This window comes from Kogia breviceps, chromosome 10 (genome assembly GCF_026419965.1).
Source record: "Kogia breviceps isolate mKogBre1 chromosome 10, mKogBre1 haplotype 1, whole genome shotgun sequence".
Classification (NCBI taxonomy): domain Eukaryota; kingdom Metazoa; phylum Chordata; class Mammalia; order Artiodactyla; family Physeteridae; genus Kogia; species Kogia breviceps.
In genome coordinates this window covers 85,263,515-85,287,330 of record NC_081319.1, presented here as the reverse complement: position 1 = coordinate 85,287,330, position 23,816 = coordinate 85,263,515, and the positions used below count along the sequence as shown (strand labels likewise).

General features: G+C 47.4%; 2 protein-coding genes across 2 annotated transcripts; one reads left to right on the top strand and one right to left on the bottom strand.

The window, feature by feature from the left end:
- Window positions 1-958: 958 nt before the first annotated feature.
- Window positions 959-9,197, bottom strand: LOC131763338 (tripartite motif-containing protein 10). Its single transcript, XM_067043161.1, has 8 exons — window positions 9,041-9,197; window positions 8,268-8,757; window positions 6,599-6,694; window positions 5,532-5,762; window positions 4,854-4,876; window positions 4,399-4,514; window positions 3,178-3,210; window positions 959-1,946 (listed from the first exon to the last, which is right to left on the bottom strand). Exons 2-8 carry the CDS (start codon window positions 8,694-8,696, stop codon window positions 1,405-1,407), a joined length of 1,470 nt encoding a protein of 489 aa, XP_066899262.1. The 5' UTR covers window positions 8,697-8,757; window positions 9,041-9,197; the 3' UTR covers window positions 959-1,404.
- Window positions 9,198-11,074: 1,877 nt separating this feature from the next.
- On the top strand, window positions 11,075-20,262 carry TRIM15 (tripartite motif containing 15). The gene is given in 8 exon segments (XM_059075459.1): window positions 11,075-11,440; window positions 12,984-13,079; window positions 15,624-15,854; window positions 16,623-16,645; window positions 18,427-18,542; window positions 18,891-18,923; window positions 19,741-20,018; window positions 20,020-20,262. Coding segments are annotated over 8 exon segments (1,386 nt in total).
- Window positions 20,263-23,816: the final 3,554 nt, after the last annotated feature.

Here is a 23,816-nt window from a genome sequence, read left to right as displayed (position 1 = left end):
AAATCCCTAATTCTCTCCCTTCTTCTGCCCCACCCCTCAGATGGCACTTCTTGCCCAGCCCTAGAGCACTCCCAGTGCTTTGGGCTGAAAGTCACAGGTGGTGCACTTCACCCCCTGGCTCCGCCTGGGATTCTTCACCCAGCACAGAGCTATTCTGCTACTTCTGCTCCCACAGCTGAGCTATTTGAGACTCAGTCCTTTCCACCGTCTCATTCCTTTCGTCTCACTTCTCAACCTCAGATGGTGATCAGGAAGACGCTTTTCCCCAGGGCTTGAGTGTGGTCCTTGGGTTGTGGCTTATGGCGATACTTCCCCTGTGCCCTTCCCACTAAGGCCCTGCATTTTCATCTCAGCCAGAAGGAGGCATTGAGTGGTGTTAAGAGTGGGGGTGGCAGCACATCTGTTTGTGAGGACTGTGGAGGTGACCCAGTGTCCCAGGGGTCACAGATCATCCAGCTAGTTCTCTGCTGTCCCTTCTTCCTAAGAGGCTTATTCCCCTCCTTTCATCATTCACTATACTCATCTTTTTTTTTTTTTTTTTTTTTGGTGGTACATGGGCCTCTCACTGCTGTGGCCTCTCCCGTTGCGGAGCACAGGCTCCAGACGTGCAGGCTCAGCGGTCATGGCTCACGGGCCCAGCCACTCTGCGGCATGTGGTATCCTCCCGGACCGGGGCATGAACCCGTGTCCCCTGAATCAGCAGGCGGACTCTCAACCACTGCACCACCAGGGAAGTCCTATACTGATCTTTTAGACTCATCCTTTCCAGAAAGCCCTCTCCAACTCACCTCCTGTTACCTCCAAGATGGGTTATGCCCCTCTTCTTGGCTTCCCTAGTATCCAGGTCAGACCCCTATCACAGCACCCATCACACTGTGCTGTCATTTCCTCCTTATGTCTCTGTCTCTTTTCTTGAGCTCCTTTAGATACAGGACAAAATTTTTTTTCTTTTTCTTTTCATATCACCAGTGGCTACCATACTGCTTGCCTCATAATTAGCACACAATAAATATTTCTTAAGGATATGAATAAATGAACTCTAATATTTTGGGGGGAGAAAACAAGATGAAGAGAGGTGAGATGCCTAGTTTAAGATCATATAATTAGTTGATTACAAGGCTGGATCTAGAACCCAAGTGTTCTGGCCCCAAATCCAGTATCCCTTCCTCTACACAGCTACTTCTGTGCCTGGTGGGGATGGTGGTGAGGAGGGCTGGCAGTGGTCTGAGTCCCATCCACTGGGCATTGAGGAAAGGGCCTGATCTGCAGACTGAAGGTCATTCCACCTGTCCCTTGCCAAAGTCCTGACTCTATCACATCATATAAAGCAGTAACTACTGTTCTGAATCTTACAGGCGACCCAGCCAGGGTCAAGTCCTTGGGTCCTCTCTTTGGACCCTGTGCTTAGGGGAGGGTAGCTGCACCCTCTCGGGAGCTCAGGGAGAACTTGGACCCTCGTCCCCAGAGTCCAAAGAAGGGAAAGATCTTCTGGGTGAAGGAGGCAGTGAAGGTGTAGATGGGCTCCTGAGTGACAGCATTGGCAAAGGTCACCCAGCCCACCTCGTAGTCGACAGACACCCGCACCTGCTGGGGCTGCTCCTCCAGGGCCAGGCGGGTGGGGAAAGAGCCCAGGGCTGAGACGAAGCCCCAAGCCAGTCTCACCGCCCACACCCCCTCCTCTGGCCGCAGCCGAAGCTCCCCCTTCCGCCGGATGTCCTTACTGACCACACCCAGGGTGCAGCTGCCCCCAGGAGCCAAGTCCACACTCACCACCCACGTGTGTCTCCCCCCAGTGAAGCCATCATGGGCCAGGACACAGGTGGCCCGGTCGAAACGCTGGGGGCTGTCTGGTGACTTCTGCCATTTATAGGAGAAGCGAGCCTGCTGGTGGTCCTCAGACAAGAGGAGCTTCGGGTGGGAAGTCCAGGGGTCTAGAGAGATGTGAGCTGTGGGGAAAACCAAAAGGGCCACAGATGTCAGCAGACATGCTATCACCTCCAGGAAAGGCCTAAACACTCCCCTTGACACCCACGTTAGCGTTACTACCAACAACGTATATAGTGCCTACAAAGACCTGCAGCATGGTATCACCTGGGAACTAGTTAGTAACAGACTCTCAGGTTCCACCCCAAACCACCTGAGATGGAATCTGCATTTTAGCAAGATCCGCAACTGATTCCTGTGCTTGTTAATGCCTGCTTCAGAGGATGCGTTAGTTAGTTGGTTAGTTCGTTAGTTCGGACATCCGGGCTCTCATCTGGTTCTGTGTCATCCCCTGGAAAGCACTTCTTCTCCCTGCAAACTGGCTGACTCCCAAAGCTGTGCATGCCTGCTCTGATCTTCTCCTGCTGCTGACACATCACGTCCTCCCCCTCCTGTATCTCGGAGGGTGGAAACATTCTCCCCTCAGTCCAAACTTCATGATCACTCCCTGGGCACTTAATGACTCATTTACACAGTGTGTTCACTCCGCCCAGACTCTCTGGCTCACCCACGGGTTATTCATTCTGCCTCAGTAATTCTAAAATCAAGCAGAGTCTGAGGATCACTTTTTAACAACAAAAACTTCTGCAGACCCCTGCATAGTGTTACTTTTAGTATCCATAAATTGGGACAAATTCATAAATTCAGATATGTCCGTGAGTTAGGAGTCCCTGCCAAGAGCTCTGTGACTTCCCAGGGTCTTCGGCTGATAGACTGGGAACAGTGCCCTTGAGTGGGGTCCATTCTTCATTCCTTTCCCACCTACAGGCTGCACTCCTATCATCTATGAAATATAATAACACCTGAAGAGAGTAGGGGGTCCTGACAATTCTAAGAATGTGATTCTAAACCCAGATCAAATTCCGCTCATCCAGGAAGCCCTTGCCGATAGACCTTGTCCCATTCTGATTTAATCTTTCTATCCCATCATCACGTGCAGATCAGAACATGAGCTTCCTGCCAGGGATGTGGTATGTGTGCGTGCCTCTCCCTTCTTCACGGTTCTCCCGCAAGCATTACAAAGGCAGTGACACATATCAGTGTCACGTGTGACGTTATGTGTATATGTACATTTATATATGTGATATATATGTATTTGACTATTACAGTGCCCAGTGTAGAACCCTGCAAAATAATCTGCCCATTTCAAGATTAGAATCCTCTCTCCCTCCCATCCTGACACAGGCTGCTTACCTGGCTCATAATCCAACTCAAAGCAGAGTTTTTCTGTAAAGAGGAAATAAAACAGGATGCGATTTCATTAGTTTTACCAAACCATAGAACATTTAATGATGAGGAAACTGAGGCCCCTAAAGGGAAGGGACAAAGAGAGGAATGGAAGCTGGAATCCTCTAGACCAGTGGTTCTGATCTTGAACTTGCATCAGAGTCCCCAGAACACTTGTTAAAACACACGTGTTTTTGATTCAGGTGGCCCAGGGTGGGGCTGAGATTCGCATTTCTGGCAAGTTACCAGGGGATTCTGATGCTGCCGGCTGGGAGCCCCATTTTGAGCCGCACTGCCTAGCTCTGAGCGGGCAGTGACCATGTGTACCTTCAATGCCTTGCACGGAGCCTAGGACACAGTAAGTGCTCAAGAAACATCTACTTAATGAACAGATAAGTGGGTTAATTTATTTCTCATTCTGCTTGGAAATAATTTTGGGGATAGTGAAAGGTCAGCCTTTGATTAGAGTAAAATTTCCTTCACTGCCAGGCCATTTACTTGTAGGAAGTGGACTTGGGGGAAAGCTCTTCTAAGGTGACATTTTTGTGGGTGGGTCATTTAGAACTAGGTGGCATCATTCGTGATGTCATGTAGGAGGAGGGAGAAGTGTTGGTGAGGACCTACATTCCTGACTCTCATTTCAAACCCTCCACACCCTCTCCTACCACCACTCCCTGTCCCGGAGAAGGGCGTCATGGTCCCCACAGGGGGCAATTCAACTCTGAGGACCAAACTAACAGGGGCGGGGAAGCCAAGGAAAAGAGGAGGGAGGGAAGTCAGCTACCACAGGGCACAGAGAAATACCCTTGCTGGTTATTAATTAACAATGTTCATCATCAAAAACTTATCATGTATTACAAATGTCCCTATGGATTTTTAAAATTATTGACAATGACATATTTTGTTAATCATTGTCTTATATATCACTTCATGACAAGTGATTAGATCTATTTGTTTCATTATTTTTCAAACCAGTTACATTTTTTTCCGGAAATCCTCACCTTTATTATCTCATTTCATTGTCACATCCTGATAAGCAGATTTTATAAAGATCTGCAAATAAGGAAATCAAGGCCCTGGGAGAGTGCAAGCCTTGTCAAAGGTCACACAAACGTCGGGCAGTAGGGCATGGAGGCCATTCCTAAACCCAGGCTTCACAGCCACCTGTGCTTCGTGGGTTCCTCTTACCCAGAAACATCTTCATCTCCTTTCGCAGCGGGAGGGCCTGCTGGGGTAAGTCCCGAATCCTCTGGCCCAGCTCAGGGGATACAGCCTCTGGTTTCCGGCACCTTCTGGTTTCACATCTAGGGGCACAGAAACGGCGGGGTCTGGGAATTATCCTTCTTAGTGATGCCTCTAGACTCAGCTGGTGGCCTTCTAATTGTCTTGGAGGTGCCAGTTCCCACAGACAGACATGATTCCTCTGGGATGGACCCACTCCCTCCCCGCACTGTCCCCTCTTGGGCAGTGTCATGCAGGGGTGTGTATCTACAGCTGGCTGTACATGGGAATGCATTTGAGTATGTGAAAGTTTACATGTGAGTTGTTATCCTTAATGTGAGCATGTATATTTGTGTGGTAATAACCAGGCATGTGGTGCGTGTATGTTTATGTATGTGGGAAAAGAGAAGAGAAAATCTTACCTTATTAGAGTGCTTCTGATATCCTAGGAGAAAGAGAGAGAAAGCAAGGATTCAGTTTCTATTTCTCCCTCCCACAAGAAAAGACAAAATACCATATTCTCAGCCCTAGATAGAAAAAGGACACCAGATCCATGGAGTCACAGCGTTTTCGGCTTTACGAGGCTTCAGGCATCTTAGAGCCCAACCCCTTCATTTTATAAGACCCAGACAGTGAAGTGACCTGCGCCTTAGAGGCAAAGGCAAGTCCCATCCCAAGGTCTCCAGCTTCTCAGTCCCCAACGTGTCCGCCTAAATCATGCTACCTTTCTGATACATAACTGGGAGCCCAGAATCTCTCCTCCAGTGTGAGGAAGAGAAACAGAACAAGAACTTCCTGGCTGGGGGCTGGTGACACAGAGAATAGTTTGCCTCGGAAATAGCACCTGACATTTGATAAATAAACAAAGTATCTCCCCTATTTGATGGATGGTAGGATGAAGAGACCAAGATCAGAGAGCAAAGCAGCCAGGGAGCTCTTGGGGAAGCAAGGACTCTTAGAATTCAGAACTTCTGGTCCTGTGACCCATCTTCCACTTGGGATACAAGGATGTGTGAGTGAAGAAGAGATGGCTTAGACAGGTAAAGATGCAACAAATCATAGGTGAGCACAGGTGGATGGGGGCGGGGCTCAGATCTCACCATCAGGAGCTCCCTTGCCGGCCTCTCCTTCTTCTCCTCCAGTTCTTCAATGAGGGTGCTAAACCGGCAGATTTCCCCAGTGACCAGGACATCAAACTCATCCCGATGCTTTAAGATGTCCCCATCCAGCCTCTCCAACTGGGCTAAGAGGATGCTCTGCTGTTCCTCCAGGAACTGGCTCAGATGTGCAAACTCAGAAATCACTTTTTGTTTCTTGGTGGCCACCTGAGTCTGAGGGGGCAGGATGAGAGGGCAGGAAATTATTCCTCCTCTTCCTCCACTTCCTTTTCCTTCGTTTTCCTTAATTCACTCCCATCTCCCTCCAGATCCACATTCTCCAAGTCAGAGCCCCCCACTCCCCGGGCCCCCAGATAGACTTGGAACCATGGCATAGTTTCCTTTACACCTGCCATGCCATTTCCAGGAGGAGGTGTAGGGGAGATGGTGAGGACACCCCACCTGCTGCCATTTACAAAGTGCACACAACGTGAGGGGCGCTAAGGTACATTACTGTCCTTACAGCAATTCAGTGAGATAGTGATGATTTTTAATCTCCACTTCACAGAAAAATAAACTGAGCATAGAGACCTCTTTGAGGTCAAAGAGCTAATTCATTTCAGGATTCAAACTCAGAATGGGGCTTCCCTGGTGGCGCAGTGGTTAAGAATCCACCTGCCAATGCAGGGGACAAGGGTTCAAGCCCTGTTCCTGGAAGATCTGTGTGCCACAACTACTGAGCCTGCGCTCTAGAGCCCATGAGCCACAACTAGGGAAGCCTGCGTGCCACAGCTGCTGAAGCCCATGAGCCTAGAGCCCATGCTCCACAACAAGAGAAACCACCGCAGTGAGGAGCCCACGCACCGCAACGAAGAGTAGCCCCCGCTTGCTGCAACTAGAGAAAGGCCGCGCGCAGCAACGAAGACCCAATGCAGCCAAAAATCAATAAATAAATAATAAAACAAAAGCGCAGAATGACTTCAGAGCCCTATATGCTATGTTGCCTGGGTTTCAGAAAGGCACTGGACCCTGAGGAAGGGAAGAGGACCAGGGAAAGGATGATGACTTACCAGGAGGACTTGTATCCTTCGATTTTCTCTTGACTGAATTCCTTGAATCTCCTCTCTCTCCTTTCTTAGACACTCAAGACACTTCTGTATTTGTTCCTGGGAAGAAGGAGCATAAAATATTTAAGATGGGGGGAGGGATAAATTAGTAGTTTGGGATTAGCAGATACAAACTACTATATATAAAATAGATAAACAACAAGGACCTACTGTACAGAACAGAGAACTAAATTCAATATCTTGTAATAAACTATAATGGAAAAGAATCTGAAAAATATGAATCACTTTGCTGTACTCTAGAAACTAACACAACATTGTAAATCAACTATACTTCAACTAATTTTTAAAAAATATTTAAGACGGAAACAATGATTTGTTAAGAGATGTCATCTCTGCCTCCGAATGGAATGACCCAAGGGAGGGAGTTGTTCTCTTAGCTGACAAAGCCTGGGCCTTTATGGTCCTTGACAGCTTACTCTCTTTGGGTCTTCTTCCTCTTGTTTTGTCCTTCAGGAATTTTGATTAGGGCGTTCTGCTTTTATCTCTGTGCCATCATAAGCTATGACTCTGTGTTCTCACCTGAGCCTTCCTGTCTTCAGGCTAAACACCCTAATTTCTTTTGCCTTTAATGAATAGTATCTAGGATCTTTCCTGAGCTTGATATTCCCTTCTTCGAAATTATCCCAACTTTCTCACATATCACAAACAGAACACATGCAAACAAGCTCTCTTATAAATGGAATCAACTTTCTGGGTATGATTCCAGAGGGAACAAGAAACTTGGATAATGCAAAAAATAACCAATGAATTGTTTAAAAGATTGCTTGCTCTAGGAGACTTCCCTGATGGTCCAGTGGTTAAGACTTCAAGCTTCCACTGCAGGAGGCACAGGTTCAATCCCTGGTTGGGGAACTAAGATCTTGCATGCCGCAAGGTGTGGCCAAACCCCCCAAAACAAACAAACAACAACAACAACAACAAAAATTGCTTTCTGTAGAATAAAGAACAGGTATACACACATAAACGTCCATATAAACACATTGCAAAATATATTTAGAACTCTTAACAATACATGCTAATTAACTAATTGACACATATACATAGACTCCCACTTGTAATCAAACACAATGCATAAACAACTAAAACCAGCACACACTCATTTAATGATAGATAAAATTATACACCATATATATTTACCCAACCTGCATATATGTAAACATGAATTTACCTACAAACACGAGCACTCAGTTACACATACACACTCAAGTAATCAGATCCCCCCAAACACACTGCACATGCTGGTAAACATGCAAACATTAACACACATACACACTGTGCAATCATTTCCTCGAGTGCAAACCCAGACATCCTCAGACACACCTGACTGATCCATGGCTCAGACACATACGTTCATGTTTGGGTGACTCATTCATTCAACATGTATTTATTGAGCTACTATTATGTATTGGCCATAAGTAAACAACATAGGACATACTTAAAACACAAACACATGATCTTCCATGCCTGGGTCTATTGCCTGGGTAATCACAGAAGCAGGGAGATGGAATTAAGTTTCAGAGTGGCCCAAATAATCCACAACTCTGCTCTGATTCTTACAGTCCAGTCCAATCCCAGACCCACCCTGGGAACCTCTCAGTTTCCCCTTTCCTACCCTGTAGGGCCCAGCCGCGTCCTCCAGGAAGCGCACAGTGTGGGCACGGTGCTCCCAGGCCTCCCGGCACACCACGCACAGCTGCATCTCATCATCCTCGCAGAAGAAGTAGACTTTCTCCCCATGCTCGGGGCAGATGTCCTCCTCTTCTATGTCCAGCCGGGACACCAGCTTGAGACGCTCAATGTTCTCCACCACGCTGGCCAGCTGCCAATTGGGCCGGAAGCTCCCTGGGCGGAAAGGCTCCTTGCAGAGTGGGCAGGTTGGGGGCTCCTCGGGGTCCGCGCTGGGGATCTCAAGGTAGCGGGTGAGGCAGATGTGGCAGAAGTTGTGGCCACAGTCAATGGTGACCGGCTCTCTGAGGGTCCCTTGGCAGATGGGGCAGTTGACTTCATCTGCCAGGCTGGTCACAGAGGCAGCCGAGGCCATAGTGCTGCTGCGCTTGTGGCCTCTTCAAGGGCACCCTCTCTGCTCAGCTTGGGGAGAAGGGCTGGGAGAACAATGAGGACACACACCTCACACTCACACACCTACATGTGCACATGGCCAGACACAGAGGCATCTTACCTAGCCAGTGACACCCTCGTGGTCACACACACACATACGTGTGCGCACAGGGCAATGTACCCACTTGCACCTCTGGCAGCCAGGGTTCTGCTGTCCCCCTCCCAAAGGAACAGACACACACCCTCCAACAGCAGAGACAGAGAAATAGCAGAGGGGGGGGGGCGCAGAAGAAGCAGTCACAGCATTCCAGAGATGACGTCACTTACACTCTGGACTGGTGCCCATGACCTGGGGGTTGCTGCTCCTTCCCGTCCATCCGGAGACGCTCGCAGTAGAAGGAAAGTGGTCGTAGCTTAACCATCCACAGTTGGAAGAGACTGTTCTTCGTTTGGGAGCAGGAGGGAGACTGGGTCACAGAGCAGTAATGCCACCCCAGCCTCCCTGCAATATGACCAGCTGTCTCCAGGGAGATTGGAGGTATCCGCCAACCCAGGGGAGTGTGGGGACCCAGATAAGGCGCTATGCCCAGGGCAGGGGTGGTGAGACAGGGCACAAGCAACTTCACCAACTGGCCTGCCACAGGCTTCCAAAGGGGTTGGAATGTACTCTGTCTGGGGGAGGAGAAAGAAAAATAACAACAGGCAGCATTTATTTACGATGGACATATTCCTCACGCTAACATAAGCAATTTAAACATACTATCTTATTTATTCTTCCTGTCAGCTCTGTAACGTTGGTGCTATTAAGATATTAGCTGGGCTCCGCCGGGTTACTTAGCTTGCTCAAGGCACACAGGTAGGGAGGTGGGAGGCCATAATTTACACTCAGATCTGTGAGTCTCAGAGCCGTGCTGTCCAACAGAAATACAGTGTGAGCCACGTGTACAATGAAAAGATTCCCAGTAGCTATATTTTTAAAAGTAAAAAGTGAAATTAACTAATATTTTATTTAGCCCCAAATAGTATCAACATGTAATCAGTAGAAAAAATTAGTCATGAGACATTTTACATCCTTTTTATTTGGTGTTAAGTCTTTAAGAAGGAGCATATTTTACACATACGGGACCAGCCACATCTCAGTGCTCAGCAGCCTCATGCAGCTGGAGGCTCTTGTGCTGGACAGTGCAGCTCCAGGGGCTGCACTCTTTGGGCCAGAGGGAAGGTGATGTACAAAATAGTTGGAGTGGAAAGGGAGTGAAACACGGCGGGGTGCTGATCATCCAGTGGGAGAATGGAAGGAGATTTCCTTGGTTTCATCCACAGATGAAAGTGAGCCGATGAAGAACCATGGCTGTTTGATCATTGTCTTGGCTGGCAGTTCAGGAAGGGCGCGGGCTGGAAGCCAGGAGACTTGGATTGACCCTAGCCTTGCAACTTTCTAGCTCTGTGACCCTGGGGAAGTCACTTTACCTTTCAGTTTACATTTCCTGTAATCATACCTGCCCCCAAGCACTGTTTTCAGATTGGATGTAATAATATGAAAATACTAAGCCTTAGATAAATGTGGTTGAACCTGTTTCTCTTTTTGATTAATTGAGTTTTCTAAATTATTTCAACATTGTGTTACGCCTTCTTGCCTTCTCCCTGCTGCAGTTAAAAACTAAAATTGAAGTGCAATGTTACCCAAACTCCAGTGGGGACACTGGCACTGGGACGTGGTGGGGGGTAGGAGTTTAGGAGAGACCAGCCAGAGTCGAGGAGCTGAGACAAGGAAAGGAGGGCGGAGGAAGGGACCCGGTGAGTGATCGTCACACCTGCGGCATCTGAGCAGAGCCCCCGGAACAGAGTCCCCCGGAAATCAGCATCTCCCACTCCGGCTGGACTTTGCCACTGTGTGCACACCTCAAAGCCAGAAGTTTATGGCTCCCACCTGCTCAGCCGGACAGGAAGCAGCGTCTCCTCCCCAATTCCCCCCACACCACTGTGGTCAAGGGAGGGGTTCCAGGAAACCCCATCTCCCTGTGACCTCATGGCGTGCTCTGCTCCCCACCCCAGGAACCCGAAGGACCAGAAGGAGTGGAGAACTGGCCGACGGGGCCACTGTTGGGTAATTTGAAGTGCTGGGTAATTTGAGATGCCCTGGAGTTTGGACCCGCTCAGCTGATAGGTGGTGGCCAGGACTCTGGGAAGCACAAGAGGTGAAGCCAGGTGGCTTCTCTGTCCGGACACTCCTGCCTTCCCCTCTCTCAGCCTCCCATTCCTTTCCCTCTGTGTCTCTTAAAAGTGACTCCATTTCAGGGAAAGAGGATTCGTGTGGACTGAGGCAGAAGCCTCAGTGGACGGGCTGGGGAAGGCACCATGATGCCCTCCACCCCCTCCCACAAAGGGGCCACCTGTTCTGAGTGCAAAGGGCCCCTGGAGGGTGCAGTGACCGCCGCCTGTGGACACACCTGCCAGCACTGTCTCCCCCCACCCTCCCAGATGGGTGCCCAGCCCTCCGGCAGGGTCCTGCTCTGTCCCTTCTGCAAGGAGAAGGAGCAGACCGAGACGCTCTTGGTCCCCGTGCCCCTGGGCCCTCTGGGGGAGACTTACTGCGAGAAGCATGGTGAGAATATCTACTTCTTCTGCGAGAAAGATGCCAAATTCCTCTGTGTGTTCTGCCGGGAGGGTCCCTCCCACCAGGCACAGGTCGTGGGCCTCCTGGACGAGGCCATCCAGCCCTACTGGGTAAGAAGGGTAGGGTCAGCTTGGGGCTGCCTGAGGCAGGACAGTACCCCAAGGTGGTGAAGGGAATAGGGCGGGGATCTTCATGAAGGGCACAGCTTCCACATCAGGGGACCCCAAGGCTGTTGGGACCCTGGGGCAGCCTCAGACTGAGGGGGATGTGGTTCCTTCCACTTGGATGCGTGGCCTTTCACGTCTTGGGGAAATTCAGCTCCAGCCCCGAGAAGACCTCGCGGTGATGGGGCACAGAGAATTGTAGCCATGGCTTCACTCTCTAGGGAGGGAAGGAGAGCAGGCTGTCCTGCAGATCATGGGCAGGGTGGCCTTTGTCTCCCTGGATCCAGACTGGATGTGGGGTCTAGCAAGGCCCTGACTGCTGGAACTCAGAGGGAAGACAGGGCTGGGGAAGGCATCCAACAAGCACTGCTCTTCTTTTTGAGAAAGGGAGGTGTAGCAGTACAGCAGCCCGTCTGGTCTTGGGGACATTATCCACTCCTGTATGCCCCTCAGATCTCTCTCTTGTCACTCAGTCACCAGGTCTGGAAATGGCCTCCTCAGAAATATCTCTCATCTTTCCCTCTGTGATTCCCCCACTGCCGAATCCAGGCTCTCACCATCTGTCACCCAGAGGCTCCAACAAAGTCCCTGTCTGCATTCTTACCTTTCCCCTCACCCTCCAATCTGCTGCGAGGCAGAGCTTCCCAAAACACAAAGCCCATAATGTCACTGCCCTGCTCACAATCATTCCGTGGCTCCCTAGTGCCCAAAGAAATCTCAAGTCTTTAGCAAGGCTTTCAAGGCCACTTGGAGTCGGGATCCTGCCTTTATCTGTCAGCCACCCTGCCTGGGCACCATGTGTCCAGACAAACTGACCGCTATGTACCTGCTGTTTGCTGAATTAACACTCTTTCCTGCTTCTAATACTTTTCGCATGCAGTTCCTTCCTCCTGGAAAGCTCTCCTCTCTCCTGACTCTTTTTTTTTTTAAGCCATTTTACCAATTTTTAAGTGTACAGTTCAGAAGCATTAAGTACTCTCCTGCCCCTCTCTTACCCAACTGGAAATTTATCTTTCAAGGCCCACTGTAATCAGTTTCTGCTTTCAACAAACTTCCCTTGTCCCTACAGGCAGAATTGTCCTGCTGTGCTCCCATCTCACTGTGTGCACACCTTGATTATTGCATTTGTCCATTTGTATTTTAATCACTTGTAAACGACTCCATCTCTAGAGGGTGGTGGGTTTTTTTCTAATTTAGTTATTTTAATTTGTTCATTTATTTTATTTTTTGGCCATGCTGTGCAGCTTGCGAGATCTTAGTTCCCCGACCAGGGATCGAACCCAGGGCCTGGGCAGTGAGAACACCATGTCCTAACCACTGGACCGCCAGGGAAGTCCCGATGGTGGTCTTGTAGGGACAGGAACTGGGCCTTTTTCACCTTTGAACTCCTCAGCACTTAATGGTGTGCCTGGAACGTGGTAGACAATTAATACCTGTGAGTTGAATTATGAATTAAGCCACCTCTTTCTGCCCATTCTTCTCTCCACAGGACCATCTCAGGAGTTGGCTGGAAGCTCTGAGAATGCAGAGAGATGAGATTGAAGACATGAAGAGCTGGGGAGACCGGAAGCTCCAAGTGCTCCTGGTAAGGGCCACATCATTGGCCTCCTTCTCTTTTGGGGGTTTTCTCTTTTTTTCTTTTCTTGTAAATTAATTTTCAACTGTTTGATTTCTATTTGGTTGTTTCCCAAATATGCTTTTTCAGTTTTCTTTTTCTTTTTTTTTTGCTCTTTCAAATTAATTATTTTTCCTATTATTCCCATTGTCTTTAAACCTTTTAAACATATTTCTAATATCTGAAGTTTATGTGATGTTTAATTTCTTCTGACCCTTCATCCTGTTAGCTTATTTTCTTGTGAGCATTCCTTGCGGTTCTCACATTTGGGGATCCCACATCTGGATGTCTCCAGTCAGCACCTTTCTTTCTTTGTTCCAAGGGGGCAGGGTGGATGATCTACACAGGAGTGAGGGCCAGTGAGTGATCAGCCAGTATCTGGAAGGAGCACTGGCTTCTCAGTTTGATCACTCCTCTGGATCCTTCTCTTGTTTACCTCTGGTCCTAAGCAGTTCCCAAATTTTCCCATCAGCTCTGTTGGGCATTTTAAGGATTCTTGTAACTTTTGAGAATTTTTAGTTGTCTGCATTATATGACTTTTGGGAGTATATATAATTTTGTTCTAAAACATCGAATATCCACCTAGCATCCATGAGTAAAATATTTCACACAGACATTTGTCTTGTAAGAAATCCTGATTTTCTTCATTTAGAACACCACTCCCCCCCATATATCATATGATAACATGGTTATTTGTAGAGTGTAACTATTTTCTTAATCCTTGAAGGTGTTTTTATGTTTTGCACAAATTTCTGAAGTGATAATCCTCCACGCTAATTAATAACACATGTACATGGCCAGAATTACTGTTTTTCTTTTCTTTCTTGTAAGGGTGCATTTTTCTCCCCCAACCCCAGTTTTATTAAGGTATAATTGAGAAATAAAAATGCATATGCTTAAGGTGTGCAACATGATGTTTTGACATATGTATACATTGTTTCCTGTAACATTAAAGTAGTTTTGGTAGAATTAGGTGAATTTAGTCTTTTGTCTCTACTTTCAATGCTTCCTCCTTAGCACTTCTTTGACTCTGTAAAAGTAATCTCAGTATGGATTTTCTGTCTAATCCAGTAGCTATTTAAAATGATCCTAAATTCAATTTTCATATAGCTAGGTAGTACTTATTGGTTATACATTAACTGATGGTTTTAAAAATTATTATTCCCAGTGCTGAGAAAATATGACCTGTAGGATTTCATAAAGTTAATGGCACATTTTTTAGGCCTAAAACCTTGGAATGTTAAATAATATTTTCTGAAATATTAAATGTTAAATAATATTATTTGAAAATAATAATTTAATAACTTAATTTAATTATTATTTGAAAATTATGTTCATACTCCGTTTAGTGCTCAAAAATGCGTTTCATAAGTCTACCTGACTAGTCAAACTTCAGAATAAAGTTATTTGACACTTGATTTATTTGTTTTTAAAATTCACTTTATTTAAACAGAAACAATTTACCCATTTCTCCCACTTGGAAATCCCCATTTAGGGGTTTTCTTAACAGAATCTGGGGAAGCTTGTTGTCTAGTATCCGTTGCCTAGCTGGGAAGAATGGGCCGACTGTTCTTATTCACCTCCCTGCCTCTGCAGAAGGGCATCTGGGGTCAAGGTTATGGAATCCCAGACCATGAGAGCTGGAAGTGGTTCTGACGTCTTCTAATCCCGGATCCATCTTGCCAGCCATTATTTTTCAGAGCAGAAAATTGATGTCCAGAAAAGTGCTGCTCCCAAGGTCAGACGGCAAAGCCGTCTCATAATGAAATGGCTAGAATCTGGGTCTCTTGACCCTTAGTCCGTTGCTCTTCCCATTACAGTCTGTCTGCCTGAAAGCATTGCCTTCAGATAGGAAGCTTGGGGCCAGAAAGTGTATATCAGTGTCTGCATTCCAGTACTGACCACAAGGCTGACCCCGAGGACAGTAGGCTGATGGTGAGGAGATATCTGCCTCCCTCCTATCTCTTCTCTCATGCTTCAAAATTTTCCAGGAGGAAATCCACAGTGTGGGAATTTCTGGTCCCTTGGCCAAGGAGACAGAGTTTGGGGACAGGAGGATGTCTCCAGCATCCCTCAACTCCCATCAAAATATGCCCTGTAGATGGCGACCTCGATGGCTAAGAACAATGCCACACCATGCTCTAATCACAGCTTCCTTTTGCTTCAATTGCTCTAGAAAAAAAAAGAGAGCATCTCCACCTGACTATAGGGATGGGATGGGATGGGAGGGTTAGGATGGTACTGCAGGTGTGGAAGGATGTTTGAAAAGTTCAACATGGCTCTGAGAGTATAATGTGCATTATTATTAGAATCTCTAGGTGAGACAAGAGCATCGCCCTCATTGTTGGTAAGTTTATCCTGACACCTACCTACTGGTACCACAGTATTATTTGGGAGAATGAATCTTGGAACTAGTTACTCCCTATCCCTTTTAATCACGTTCATAGATGATCCTCTGGGACCCCAGCTCTGCGAGCTTCTCCCTAACCATGTCTGTCTTTCTAGCCCTCGTAGACTCGGATTGAAAGCAAGAAGCAGCCGGTGGAAGCGGCTTTTGAGAGGTTGCAGCAGGAGCTGGGGGAACATCAGCATCTCCTGCTGGCCAGGCTCACGGAGCTGGAGCAGTGGATCTGGAAGGAGAGGGACGAGTATATCTCGAAGCTCTCTGAGGAAGTCGCCCAGCTTTGAGCCCAGGTCAAAGAGCTGGAGGAGAAGTGTCAGCAACCAGCAAGTGAGCTTCTACAAGTGAGAGACAGTCCACCAGCTCGTGGGAAAGGAGAGGGAGTCCACAGGAAGGGGACACCATTCTGGGGGCTGGAAGATGCTGGAGAAAGACAGGAAAGGGAAGCGGAGATTACTTCTAATGAGAGGGACTGATGGTTATTGGGTTACTTTGGCCCAGAGAGGTTAGGGAGATGTAGTCCCAAAAAGGTTGGATGACTTTCCCACATCACGCACCATGGTCACGCCAAGGGCTTTGGAGTGAACTTTGTAGTGAAGGGCTTGAGCGTCAGCTCATCTAGCTGTGTGACATTGGCAAATCTTGTAACCTCTCTAAACATGGGGGTAATCATAGCACCTCCCTCATAGGGTTGTTGCAAAGACTGTAAAAAAAAAAAATTCATGCAAAATGTTTAGCGTAGTCCCTGGCTCACTGAAAGGACTCAGTAAACAGTGCCTGTTGTGATTATCATTATATTATCCTGTTTCACATCAGGTCTGGCTGATAACTGAAGGCCTGGTCCCTGCTAACCACCATCTCCTAATTGTGGGAGGCAGAACACACTCCTAGGATGAGGCTGAGACAGAGAAAGCAGCTCAGATGAACTGACAACACAGTCCCACGTTAGTACAGAAGCACGATGTAAACGAACAGTCTGATGAGTAGGTAATTAGAAAGAACACCTCTCTGGAGGAGGAGAGTTTTGAGCTGATATGCTAAGGAAGAAAGGATGTACAGAATCCCTGATGGGAAGGATGTGTGAAAACTAAGTGTATCTTTTTCTTTTGTAGGATGTCAGACTCACCCAGAGCAGGTAGGGCCCACTGCCCAGTCCCACGTGCTTTACACTTGACATTGAGGCTGAAGGGGGAGGGGCACTCACTGACTCCACCACCCACCCCCACAGGTGGCTACTCAGAAAAGCAAAAGCACTCAGATAGATACACTCTTTCATCCACTTACACATAAACAGCCCCAATTTACTAAGGCTTGTATTCTAAGGTTCCTTTTTATTTATTTATTTATTTTGCGGTATGTGGGCCTCTCACTGTTGTGGCCTCTCCCGTTGCGGAGCACAGGCTCCGGACGCGCAGGCTCAGCGGCCATGGCTCACGGGCCCAGCCGCTCCGCGGCACGTAGGATCTTCCCGGACCGGGGCACGAACCCGTGTCTCCTGCATCGGCAGGTGGATTCTCAACCACTGCGCCACCAGGGAAGCCCTAAGGTTCCTTTTTAAACTGATTGTTTGGTATTGGGGATGCACTTTTTTCCCTGAGAAGTGAAGTTATAAATAATAATTACGTTAGGCTGATCCAGGAACATTTTATTTAATCCCTGAAATTATTAGTGCTTAAGTCAGAATTTAACAGTGTTTAAAATGGCAGTCTAGAGGGCTTCAGCGCTTCCCTGGTGGCCCAGTGGTTGAGAATCCGCCTACCAATGCTACGGGACACGGTTCGAACCCTCGTCTGGCAGGTTCCCACATGCCGCGGAGCAACTGGGCCCGTGAGCCGCAACCACTGAGCCTGCACGCCTGGAGCCTGTGCTGCGCAACGAGAGGCCGAAATAGTGAGAGGCCCGCGCACCGTGATGAAGGGTGGCCTCTGCTCACCACAACTGGAGAAAGCCCTCGCACAGAAACGAAGACCCAACACAGCCAAAAATAAATAAATTAATTAATTTTTTTAAAAAGTCAGTCTAAAAAAACCAATAAATTTAAAAAATAGCCTAAAGAAATATTTTGTATAGAATATGATAAGCACAAAACTTGGGAAGACCAGTCTGTTCTTTCAATCATATTTCCCACTCAACTTTCCCATTTCTTCAAAATTGCAAATGCTACAATAAAAGGACAGCTACCAGCAGCTGAGAGGCATTACTAATAGCAGGGCTCCTTTCCTTTCTAAGCATCAGCAGTCTGCCGTGGGCTGAGCAGAGACACAGCAGCTAGGGAAGACTTCTCATATACTGTGTGCCCATGTATGTGTAGGGGCGCTGAACTCAGCTGTCCATGAATCAGGAAGTTCTCTAAACATACTTTCAAAGAGTGTCAGAGATCTAGATCTAGAAGGGCCTTCAAGGTCTTCTGGTCTGATGAAGAAGCTGAAACCTAGAGGGGAAGTGCTTGCTCCAGGTCACACAGAGACTGACAAGCAAAGACTGAGCTGGGTCCAGAATTGAGGGCTTTTTCACTGCAGTATAGAATTTCTTTCATCTCCTTTTTTCATCCCTGCACAATCCCTTTCCCTCTGTACCGAACAGCACACAAATTAGAGACTGTGTAAGGCTGTTTTTCAAATGGTACTGTACCGCCCTCTAGAGGCTAATGATCTTCCTCTTTTGGTCCCCACAAGTCCATTCTCTTAAAGCACCTACCTCTAATTCAGTGGTTACCATTTGTTCCTCTTAGGTCTAGCTGAAATGCTCTTGCTTTAGTAGCTACACATTTCCAGCAAAGATAAAGGGATGATACTCAATCTAATTATTCACCACTGATGCCACGATTCTTTAGTCTGATTTTAGCCTCATTGGGTCTGGATGACCCGACCATTATTTTTGGAATTAGAACCTAACTGGTTACCAACTTGTCTGCAGGTATGAGATGAAGACTTTTGTGAGTCCAGAGGCCATTTCTCCTGACCTTCTCAAAAAGATCCGCGATCTCCACAGGAAAATACTCACCCTCCCAGAGATGATGAGGGCGTTCTCGGGTACACAGGAAGGAGCAGCAGCTTTCCCCATTCCCATCAGTTGCCCATCTGCCTTCCATCCAGCTACACCTTTCCCCACCTTCCAAACCTGGCTCAAGACATCTTCCGTCCCTTAGGCCCTCCTTTAGTGATCCTACTCTGCTCAGGGAGACCATTCCCTCAAGCATCCTCTCTCCCCAAGGACGGGCACTGCACTGAGAGGCAGGAAGATGAGGACTACATCTCTTTCATAGCAGAAGCCGAGCCTTCTCCTGTCCCTGATCTCACATTGTTCCCAGGCCACACCGCCCTTTTGGGTGCCTATAAGAAATAATAAGTCACAGATCTTTCTATTTTTGCTTCCCTCAGAAAACTTGGTGCATCACCTGGAAACAGATACAGGCAAACACTTGGGGGCTTCGGGAGCCGTTCTTTCCTTTATCCGTTTGTAAATTCATCCTTTCAGTTTAAGGCAGCAAACAGAGCAATTAAAGATATAAACTCTGGAGCCCAATTGCTTGGGTTCTCTATTCCGGCTTTTGCTCCTTATGAGACACTAACAAGTCATTAAGCCTCTTTCTCCCAGTTTCTTTATCTATAAAACAGAAAATATAATAGTACCACCCCACAAGTAGCTGAAGATAAATGAATTCATGTATGCAAAAAGCTTAGTATAATACCTGGCACATAGTAAGTGCTCAATTAATTAGTTACTTCTATAGATATTATTTATTCAAAAATATTTATCAAGTGCTTGGGTTTTTTTGCCCAGCATTGTGCTGGTCTCTTTATTGACTTGGACAAATATTGAACAATTTTTTAATTTTTTACTTTTAAATTGGTGCTTAATTTAGAAACTATTCCCAAAACATCACCTCATTCTTCTTCTCAAATTAATGTGCAGAAAACTCACCTGGGGATCTTGTTAAAATGCGGAGTCTGATTCATTAGGTCTGGGATGGGGCCCAAGATTCTGCATTTCTAACAAGCTCCCAGGCACAGCGGGTGCCCCTGGTCCATGGACCTCACTTGGAGAAGCAAAGCCTTATAGCACAGCACCACTTGCGGGTCAGGTAGAGCTGTCATCCTCTGCCTCCTGGAACAAAAGGGGGAACTGCGGTTCTGAGAAGCCGGGACAATGGCAGGCTGCACAGGCCGTGCTCTAGGGGCATTTTTTGTGCCGCCAGCTCTGTTGATGGCCACGCCTTCCTCCCAATAGGGGTTGTCACTCTGGACCCTCAGACTGCCAGCCAGAGCCTGGTCCTCTCGGAGGACAGGAAGTCTGTGAAGTACACCCAGCGGAAGCAGAATCTGTCCGACAGCCCCCTGCGCTTCGAGGGTCTCTCGGTGGTGCTGGGCTCCCCGGGCTTCTCCTCGGGGCGCCACCGCTGGCAGGTGGAGGTGCAGCTGGGGGACGGCGGCGGCTGCACGGTGGGGGTGGTCGGGGAGGAGGTGAGGAGGAAAGGGAAGCAGGGTCTGAGCGCCGAGGAGGGCGTCTGTCTGGGCGGTGATCCTCTCCCACCAGCAGTGCTGGGCCAGCACCTCGCCGGGCACCGACCTGCCGCTGAGCGAGATCCCGCGCCTCGTGGGCGCCGCCCTGGACTACGAGGCGGGGCGCTTGGCCCTGCTCAACGCCGAGACCCAGGCGTCCATCTTCACCTTCACCGCCTCCTTCTCCGGCAAAGTCTATCCTTTCTTCGCTGTCTGGAAAAAAGGTTCTTGCCTTACTTTGAAAGGCTGAGGCTGAGCGTCTGAAGGGCGGTGCAGGGCCCGGGGATCCAGCTCCAACCCCTGCACGAGTCGTCGTGCCCAAGACGGCGGGAGGACACGGGATCTCCGAGTCCCTGTGGCTTTGTAATTTTTTCACTTTATCTTATGTCCTTCAACTCCCTGACGTTCCTGGTCCCCTCTGCTGACGCTCCTGCCTTCTGTGCACCTCCGAGTGGAGAACCAGAGGCAGGTGAGGCTGTGCCCAGGACACCAGCAAAGCTGGGGAGCCAGTAGGTTTTTAAGGGGAAAAAAATCTAAAATAAAACTGTTTAAAACTTCAAAATAACCGTCATGGGAAAAAGCAGAATTTTGTGGAGTTTGCACTAATTTTTTCAGTTGCCTGTTTTTATTTGCGCTTACACATGGAGATACTTCCGCCTTTACAGACCTTAGGGCCTCTTCATCCAGCCCTGGGTGGACCCAGGTCACCTTCCTTTCTGCTCATTTCTCTTTCTCATAGAGAATGTCCTAATTAAGTGCACCACCCACCCAAACTCCTGCGTTTGATGCGTTTCCTGTGTCTAATCAGTGCTGATGGGGCTGAAGGAAAGGCTTAAGGCTAGTGGAATCTCTGTGACCCAGACACACTCTGCGGGTTCTTTTACTCAGGACTCGCCTGAGGGCAGTCTCGCCAGATCCCATTCTTCAGCAAAACGAGGCTTGTGTTCAGTTCTAACTAACCTCTTAAATATTTATTATTGTTACTGTTGTTACTATTATTGGACACAGAAACTAACCACACATTAAAATACCTTCACAAAGTATGAATCTCTGTAATGATTCTCACACCCCCTCCACCCTTTCTGATTCTAGCTCTCTTTCAAGTTTAACACTTAACATTCCCACCCTCCCACCCCAAACTCCGAAAAAATCTACATTCATCCCCAGTCAAGTTCCCTCTAGTATAGATCTATGTGCAAGATTACCTTTTGTATTGTATGAGCCCTGCTCCTGAAGTGTGGGGTCAGATGGCTTAAAGATACTCTAAGCGCTGGTACCATATGTGAATTTCATTACAAAATTGTAAGACGAATCACTGGGATGTGAATAATTACCCCTAATTTAACTGAGCAAATAGAAGTCCTTGATAGAAAAGAAGCCAGAGGTATTGGGGTTTCTTCTGTCACCTTGTGTGACAGGCAGAACCACGCTGTGTTTAACCCAGAAAAAAATCAAATTGTTTGGTAGTCCAACCTAGTAATAGTAGTAACAGTAGTAGTATTGCCTAATGTTTATTATAAAGGTAGTATATACTGTACTCCTGGTTTTAAAAAGATTCAAACATTTTCAAAGAGTGAAAAGTCCCTCTCTCCACTTCACTTCCTCTTATCACATCTTGTAGATAACCACTGGTAAAACATTTTTGTTTATCCTGCCAGTTTTGTAGACAAGTGTATTTAGCTTTTTTTTTTTTAACAAATATGAGATACCATAAATACTCTTCGCAATCCTCCCCCTCAAAGAAAAACGATACGCAGCACAGGCTTCACTGTAACACTTGTCAACATTACCCAAGTCAAAAGTTATTTTTCAAAAATATACATCTTCCTTTGAACCTTTTAACAAACCTGTGAAATACAGAGGACTTACTTTGTTTTTCTCGTTCTGTGGTTGAGAAAACTGGCACAGTTAAAGGAACTCGTCTGACAGGTTTCCCAGCTGGTCTTTGTAATCTTCAGGAAGTGGATCGCAGGTCCTGGTCCCCGGTGCCTCAGTCCAGTGACCTTACGAAGAAGCGCAGACTTTCCAAACAGACAGGTCATGATGGGGCTTTGTTTCATTTTCTCTGCCCTGAGCTAGTGTTTTTGTCAGACAAGACTGATTCTGTAAAAGAAACTGGCATCCAGACCCCGATAAGATGCTTTTTCAGAGACACTAGTCTGCCATCTTTTCAGTCTGCCAGCTTTCCGAATAGTTGTATTCTTTGCCTCAACACCTTGCCTCCTGGCCTGTAGTGAGGGGTCCAAACGGGACCTTGGGCTCAGTAACACCCCACCTCACCTCAACAATAGGTGCTATCAAACTTGCTAATTTCTGGAAACCTGCTGACTGTAAAGTGATCTCTCACTACTGTTTTATTTTTGTCTTTTTCTGACTTCCCGTGAGGGTGCATATCTTCTGGAATTTTCTATCTGTCTTTTACCCATTATTCAGTTTTCCATCTTCCTTTTTTTTACTTCCAGGAATTTCTTGCATATTTAGACATTAACCTGCTCATTTTAGACTTGAAAATACGACTCATTTGTTAACTTTGATAATGATGTTATTCATTAGGTTAAAATCTCGAATTTTGTAATAAATTTCATAAATTTTCACTTTGTGATTTATGTTTTTAAGGTCTTTTTCACCACCACAAGATCACAACTCTCACCCTTCACAACCTACCGTAGCTATTCCAACTCCAAATTCCAGAGAAAGGCTTTTGATTGGCTCAGTGCTGATTTTTGTGCCAGATTGCAAGTCACTAGCCAGTGTGTCCGCATGACACTTGATAAGATATCCATCTCAGGGCCAATAGTTGTGGCCAAGGTACCTGGTAAGTTACTCAATGCCTCTGAATCTTAGTCTCCTCAAGTGAAAAAGAGATTTAAAAAAAAACAAAACCTGTTCTATCAGATTATTATGAGTTTTAAATGGATTATCAACATACTATGGTTCTGGAACCCAATTCCAATGTGGGGCAGCAGCGGGGGGATGGGATGGTTTCCCCACATCACCAGCAATTCTCTGGACACCAGCCGCATGTCCTACAAGTCAGCTCAATTCTTCTTCTTCTTTTTTTTTTGTGGTAAGCGGGCCTCTCCCGTTGCGGAGCACAGGCTCCGGATGTGCAGGCTCAGCGGCCATGGCTCACGGACCTAGCCGCTTCGCGGCATGTGGGTTCCTCCCGGACCGGGGCACGAACCCGTGTCCCCTGCAGCGGCAGGTGGACTCTCAACCACTGCGCCACCAGGGAAGCCCTCAATTCTGACACTATCTACCTGGAGATAGCATCAGATTCCACAGGTTAGGGATTCAGTCCCACAGGACCATCCTCCACTTCAGAGGCCAGTTGCAAGTCCAGGTTGTTACCTGTACCTCTGACCCACTGGCTATAAATCAGAGGTTCCCACGACCCCATCCTTGGGTTCAATCAACGTTTTAGTGTGGCTCACAGAACTCAGGAAATCTGCTCACTCACTAGATTACTGATTTATTACAAAGGATATTAAAGGGTATGAATCAATATCCAGATGAAGAGATACATAGGGCGAGGTCTCGGACAAAGGAGCTTCTGTTCTTGTGGAGTTTGGGGCCCAGCACAGTGGCACATGGAAGCATTCTTGTTCCCCACCTGGAAGCTCTCCGAACTCCCTTTTCGGTTTTTATGGAGGCTTCATCACACAGGCACAATTGATTAACTCACTGGCCATTGATGATTGATTCAACCTCTAGGCCCTCTCCCCTCCCTGGAAATCAGGGGAAGAGACTGAATGTTCCACCCCTTTTCCTGGTTGGTTTCCCTGGCAACCAGCCCCCATCCTT

Excerpts from the sequence above, each read along its gene's own strand:
- LOC131763338 (XM_067043161.1), bottom strand. The coding sequence starts at position 8,696 with ATGGCCTCGGCTGCCTCTGTGACCAGCCTGGCAGATGAAGTCAACTGC. Across the intron at positions 6,695-8,267 it reads ACGCGGCTGGGCCCTACAGG|GAACAAATACAGAAGTGTCT; the intron begins GTAGGAAAGGGG and ends CCTTCTTCCCAG. Across the intron at positions 4,877-5,531 it reads CGGCAAGGGAGCTCCTGATG|GATATCAGAAGCACTCTAAT; the intron begins GTGAGATCTGAG and ends TCTTTCTCCTAG.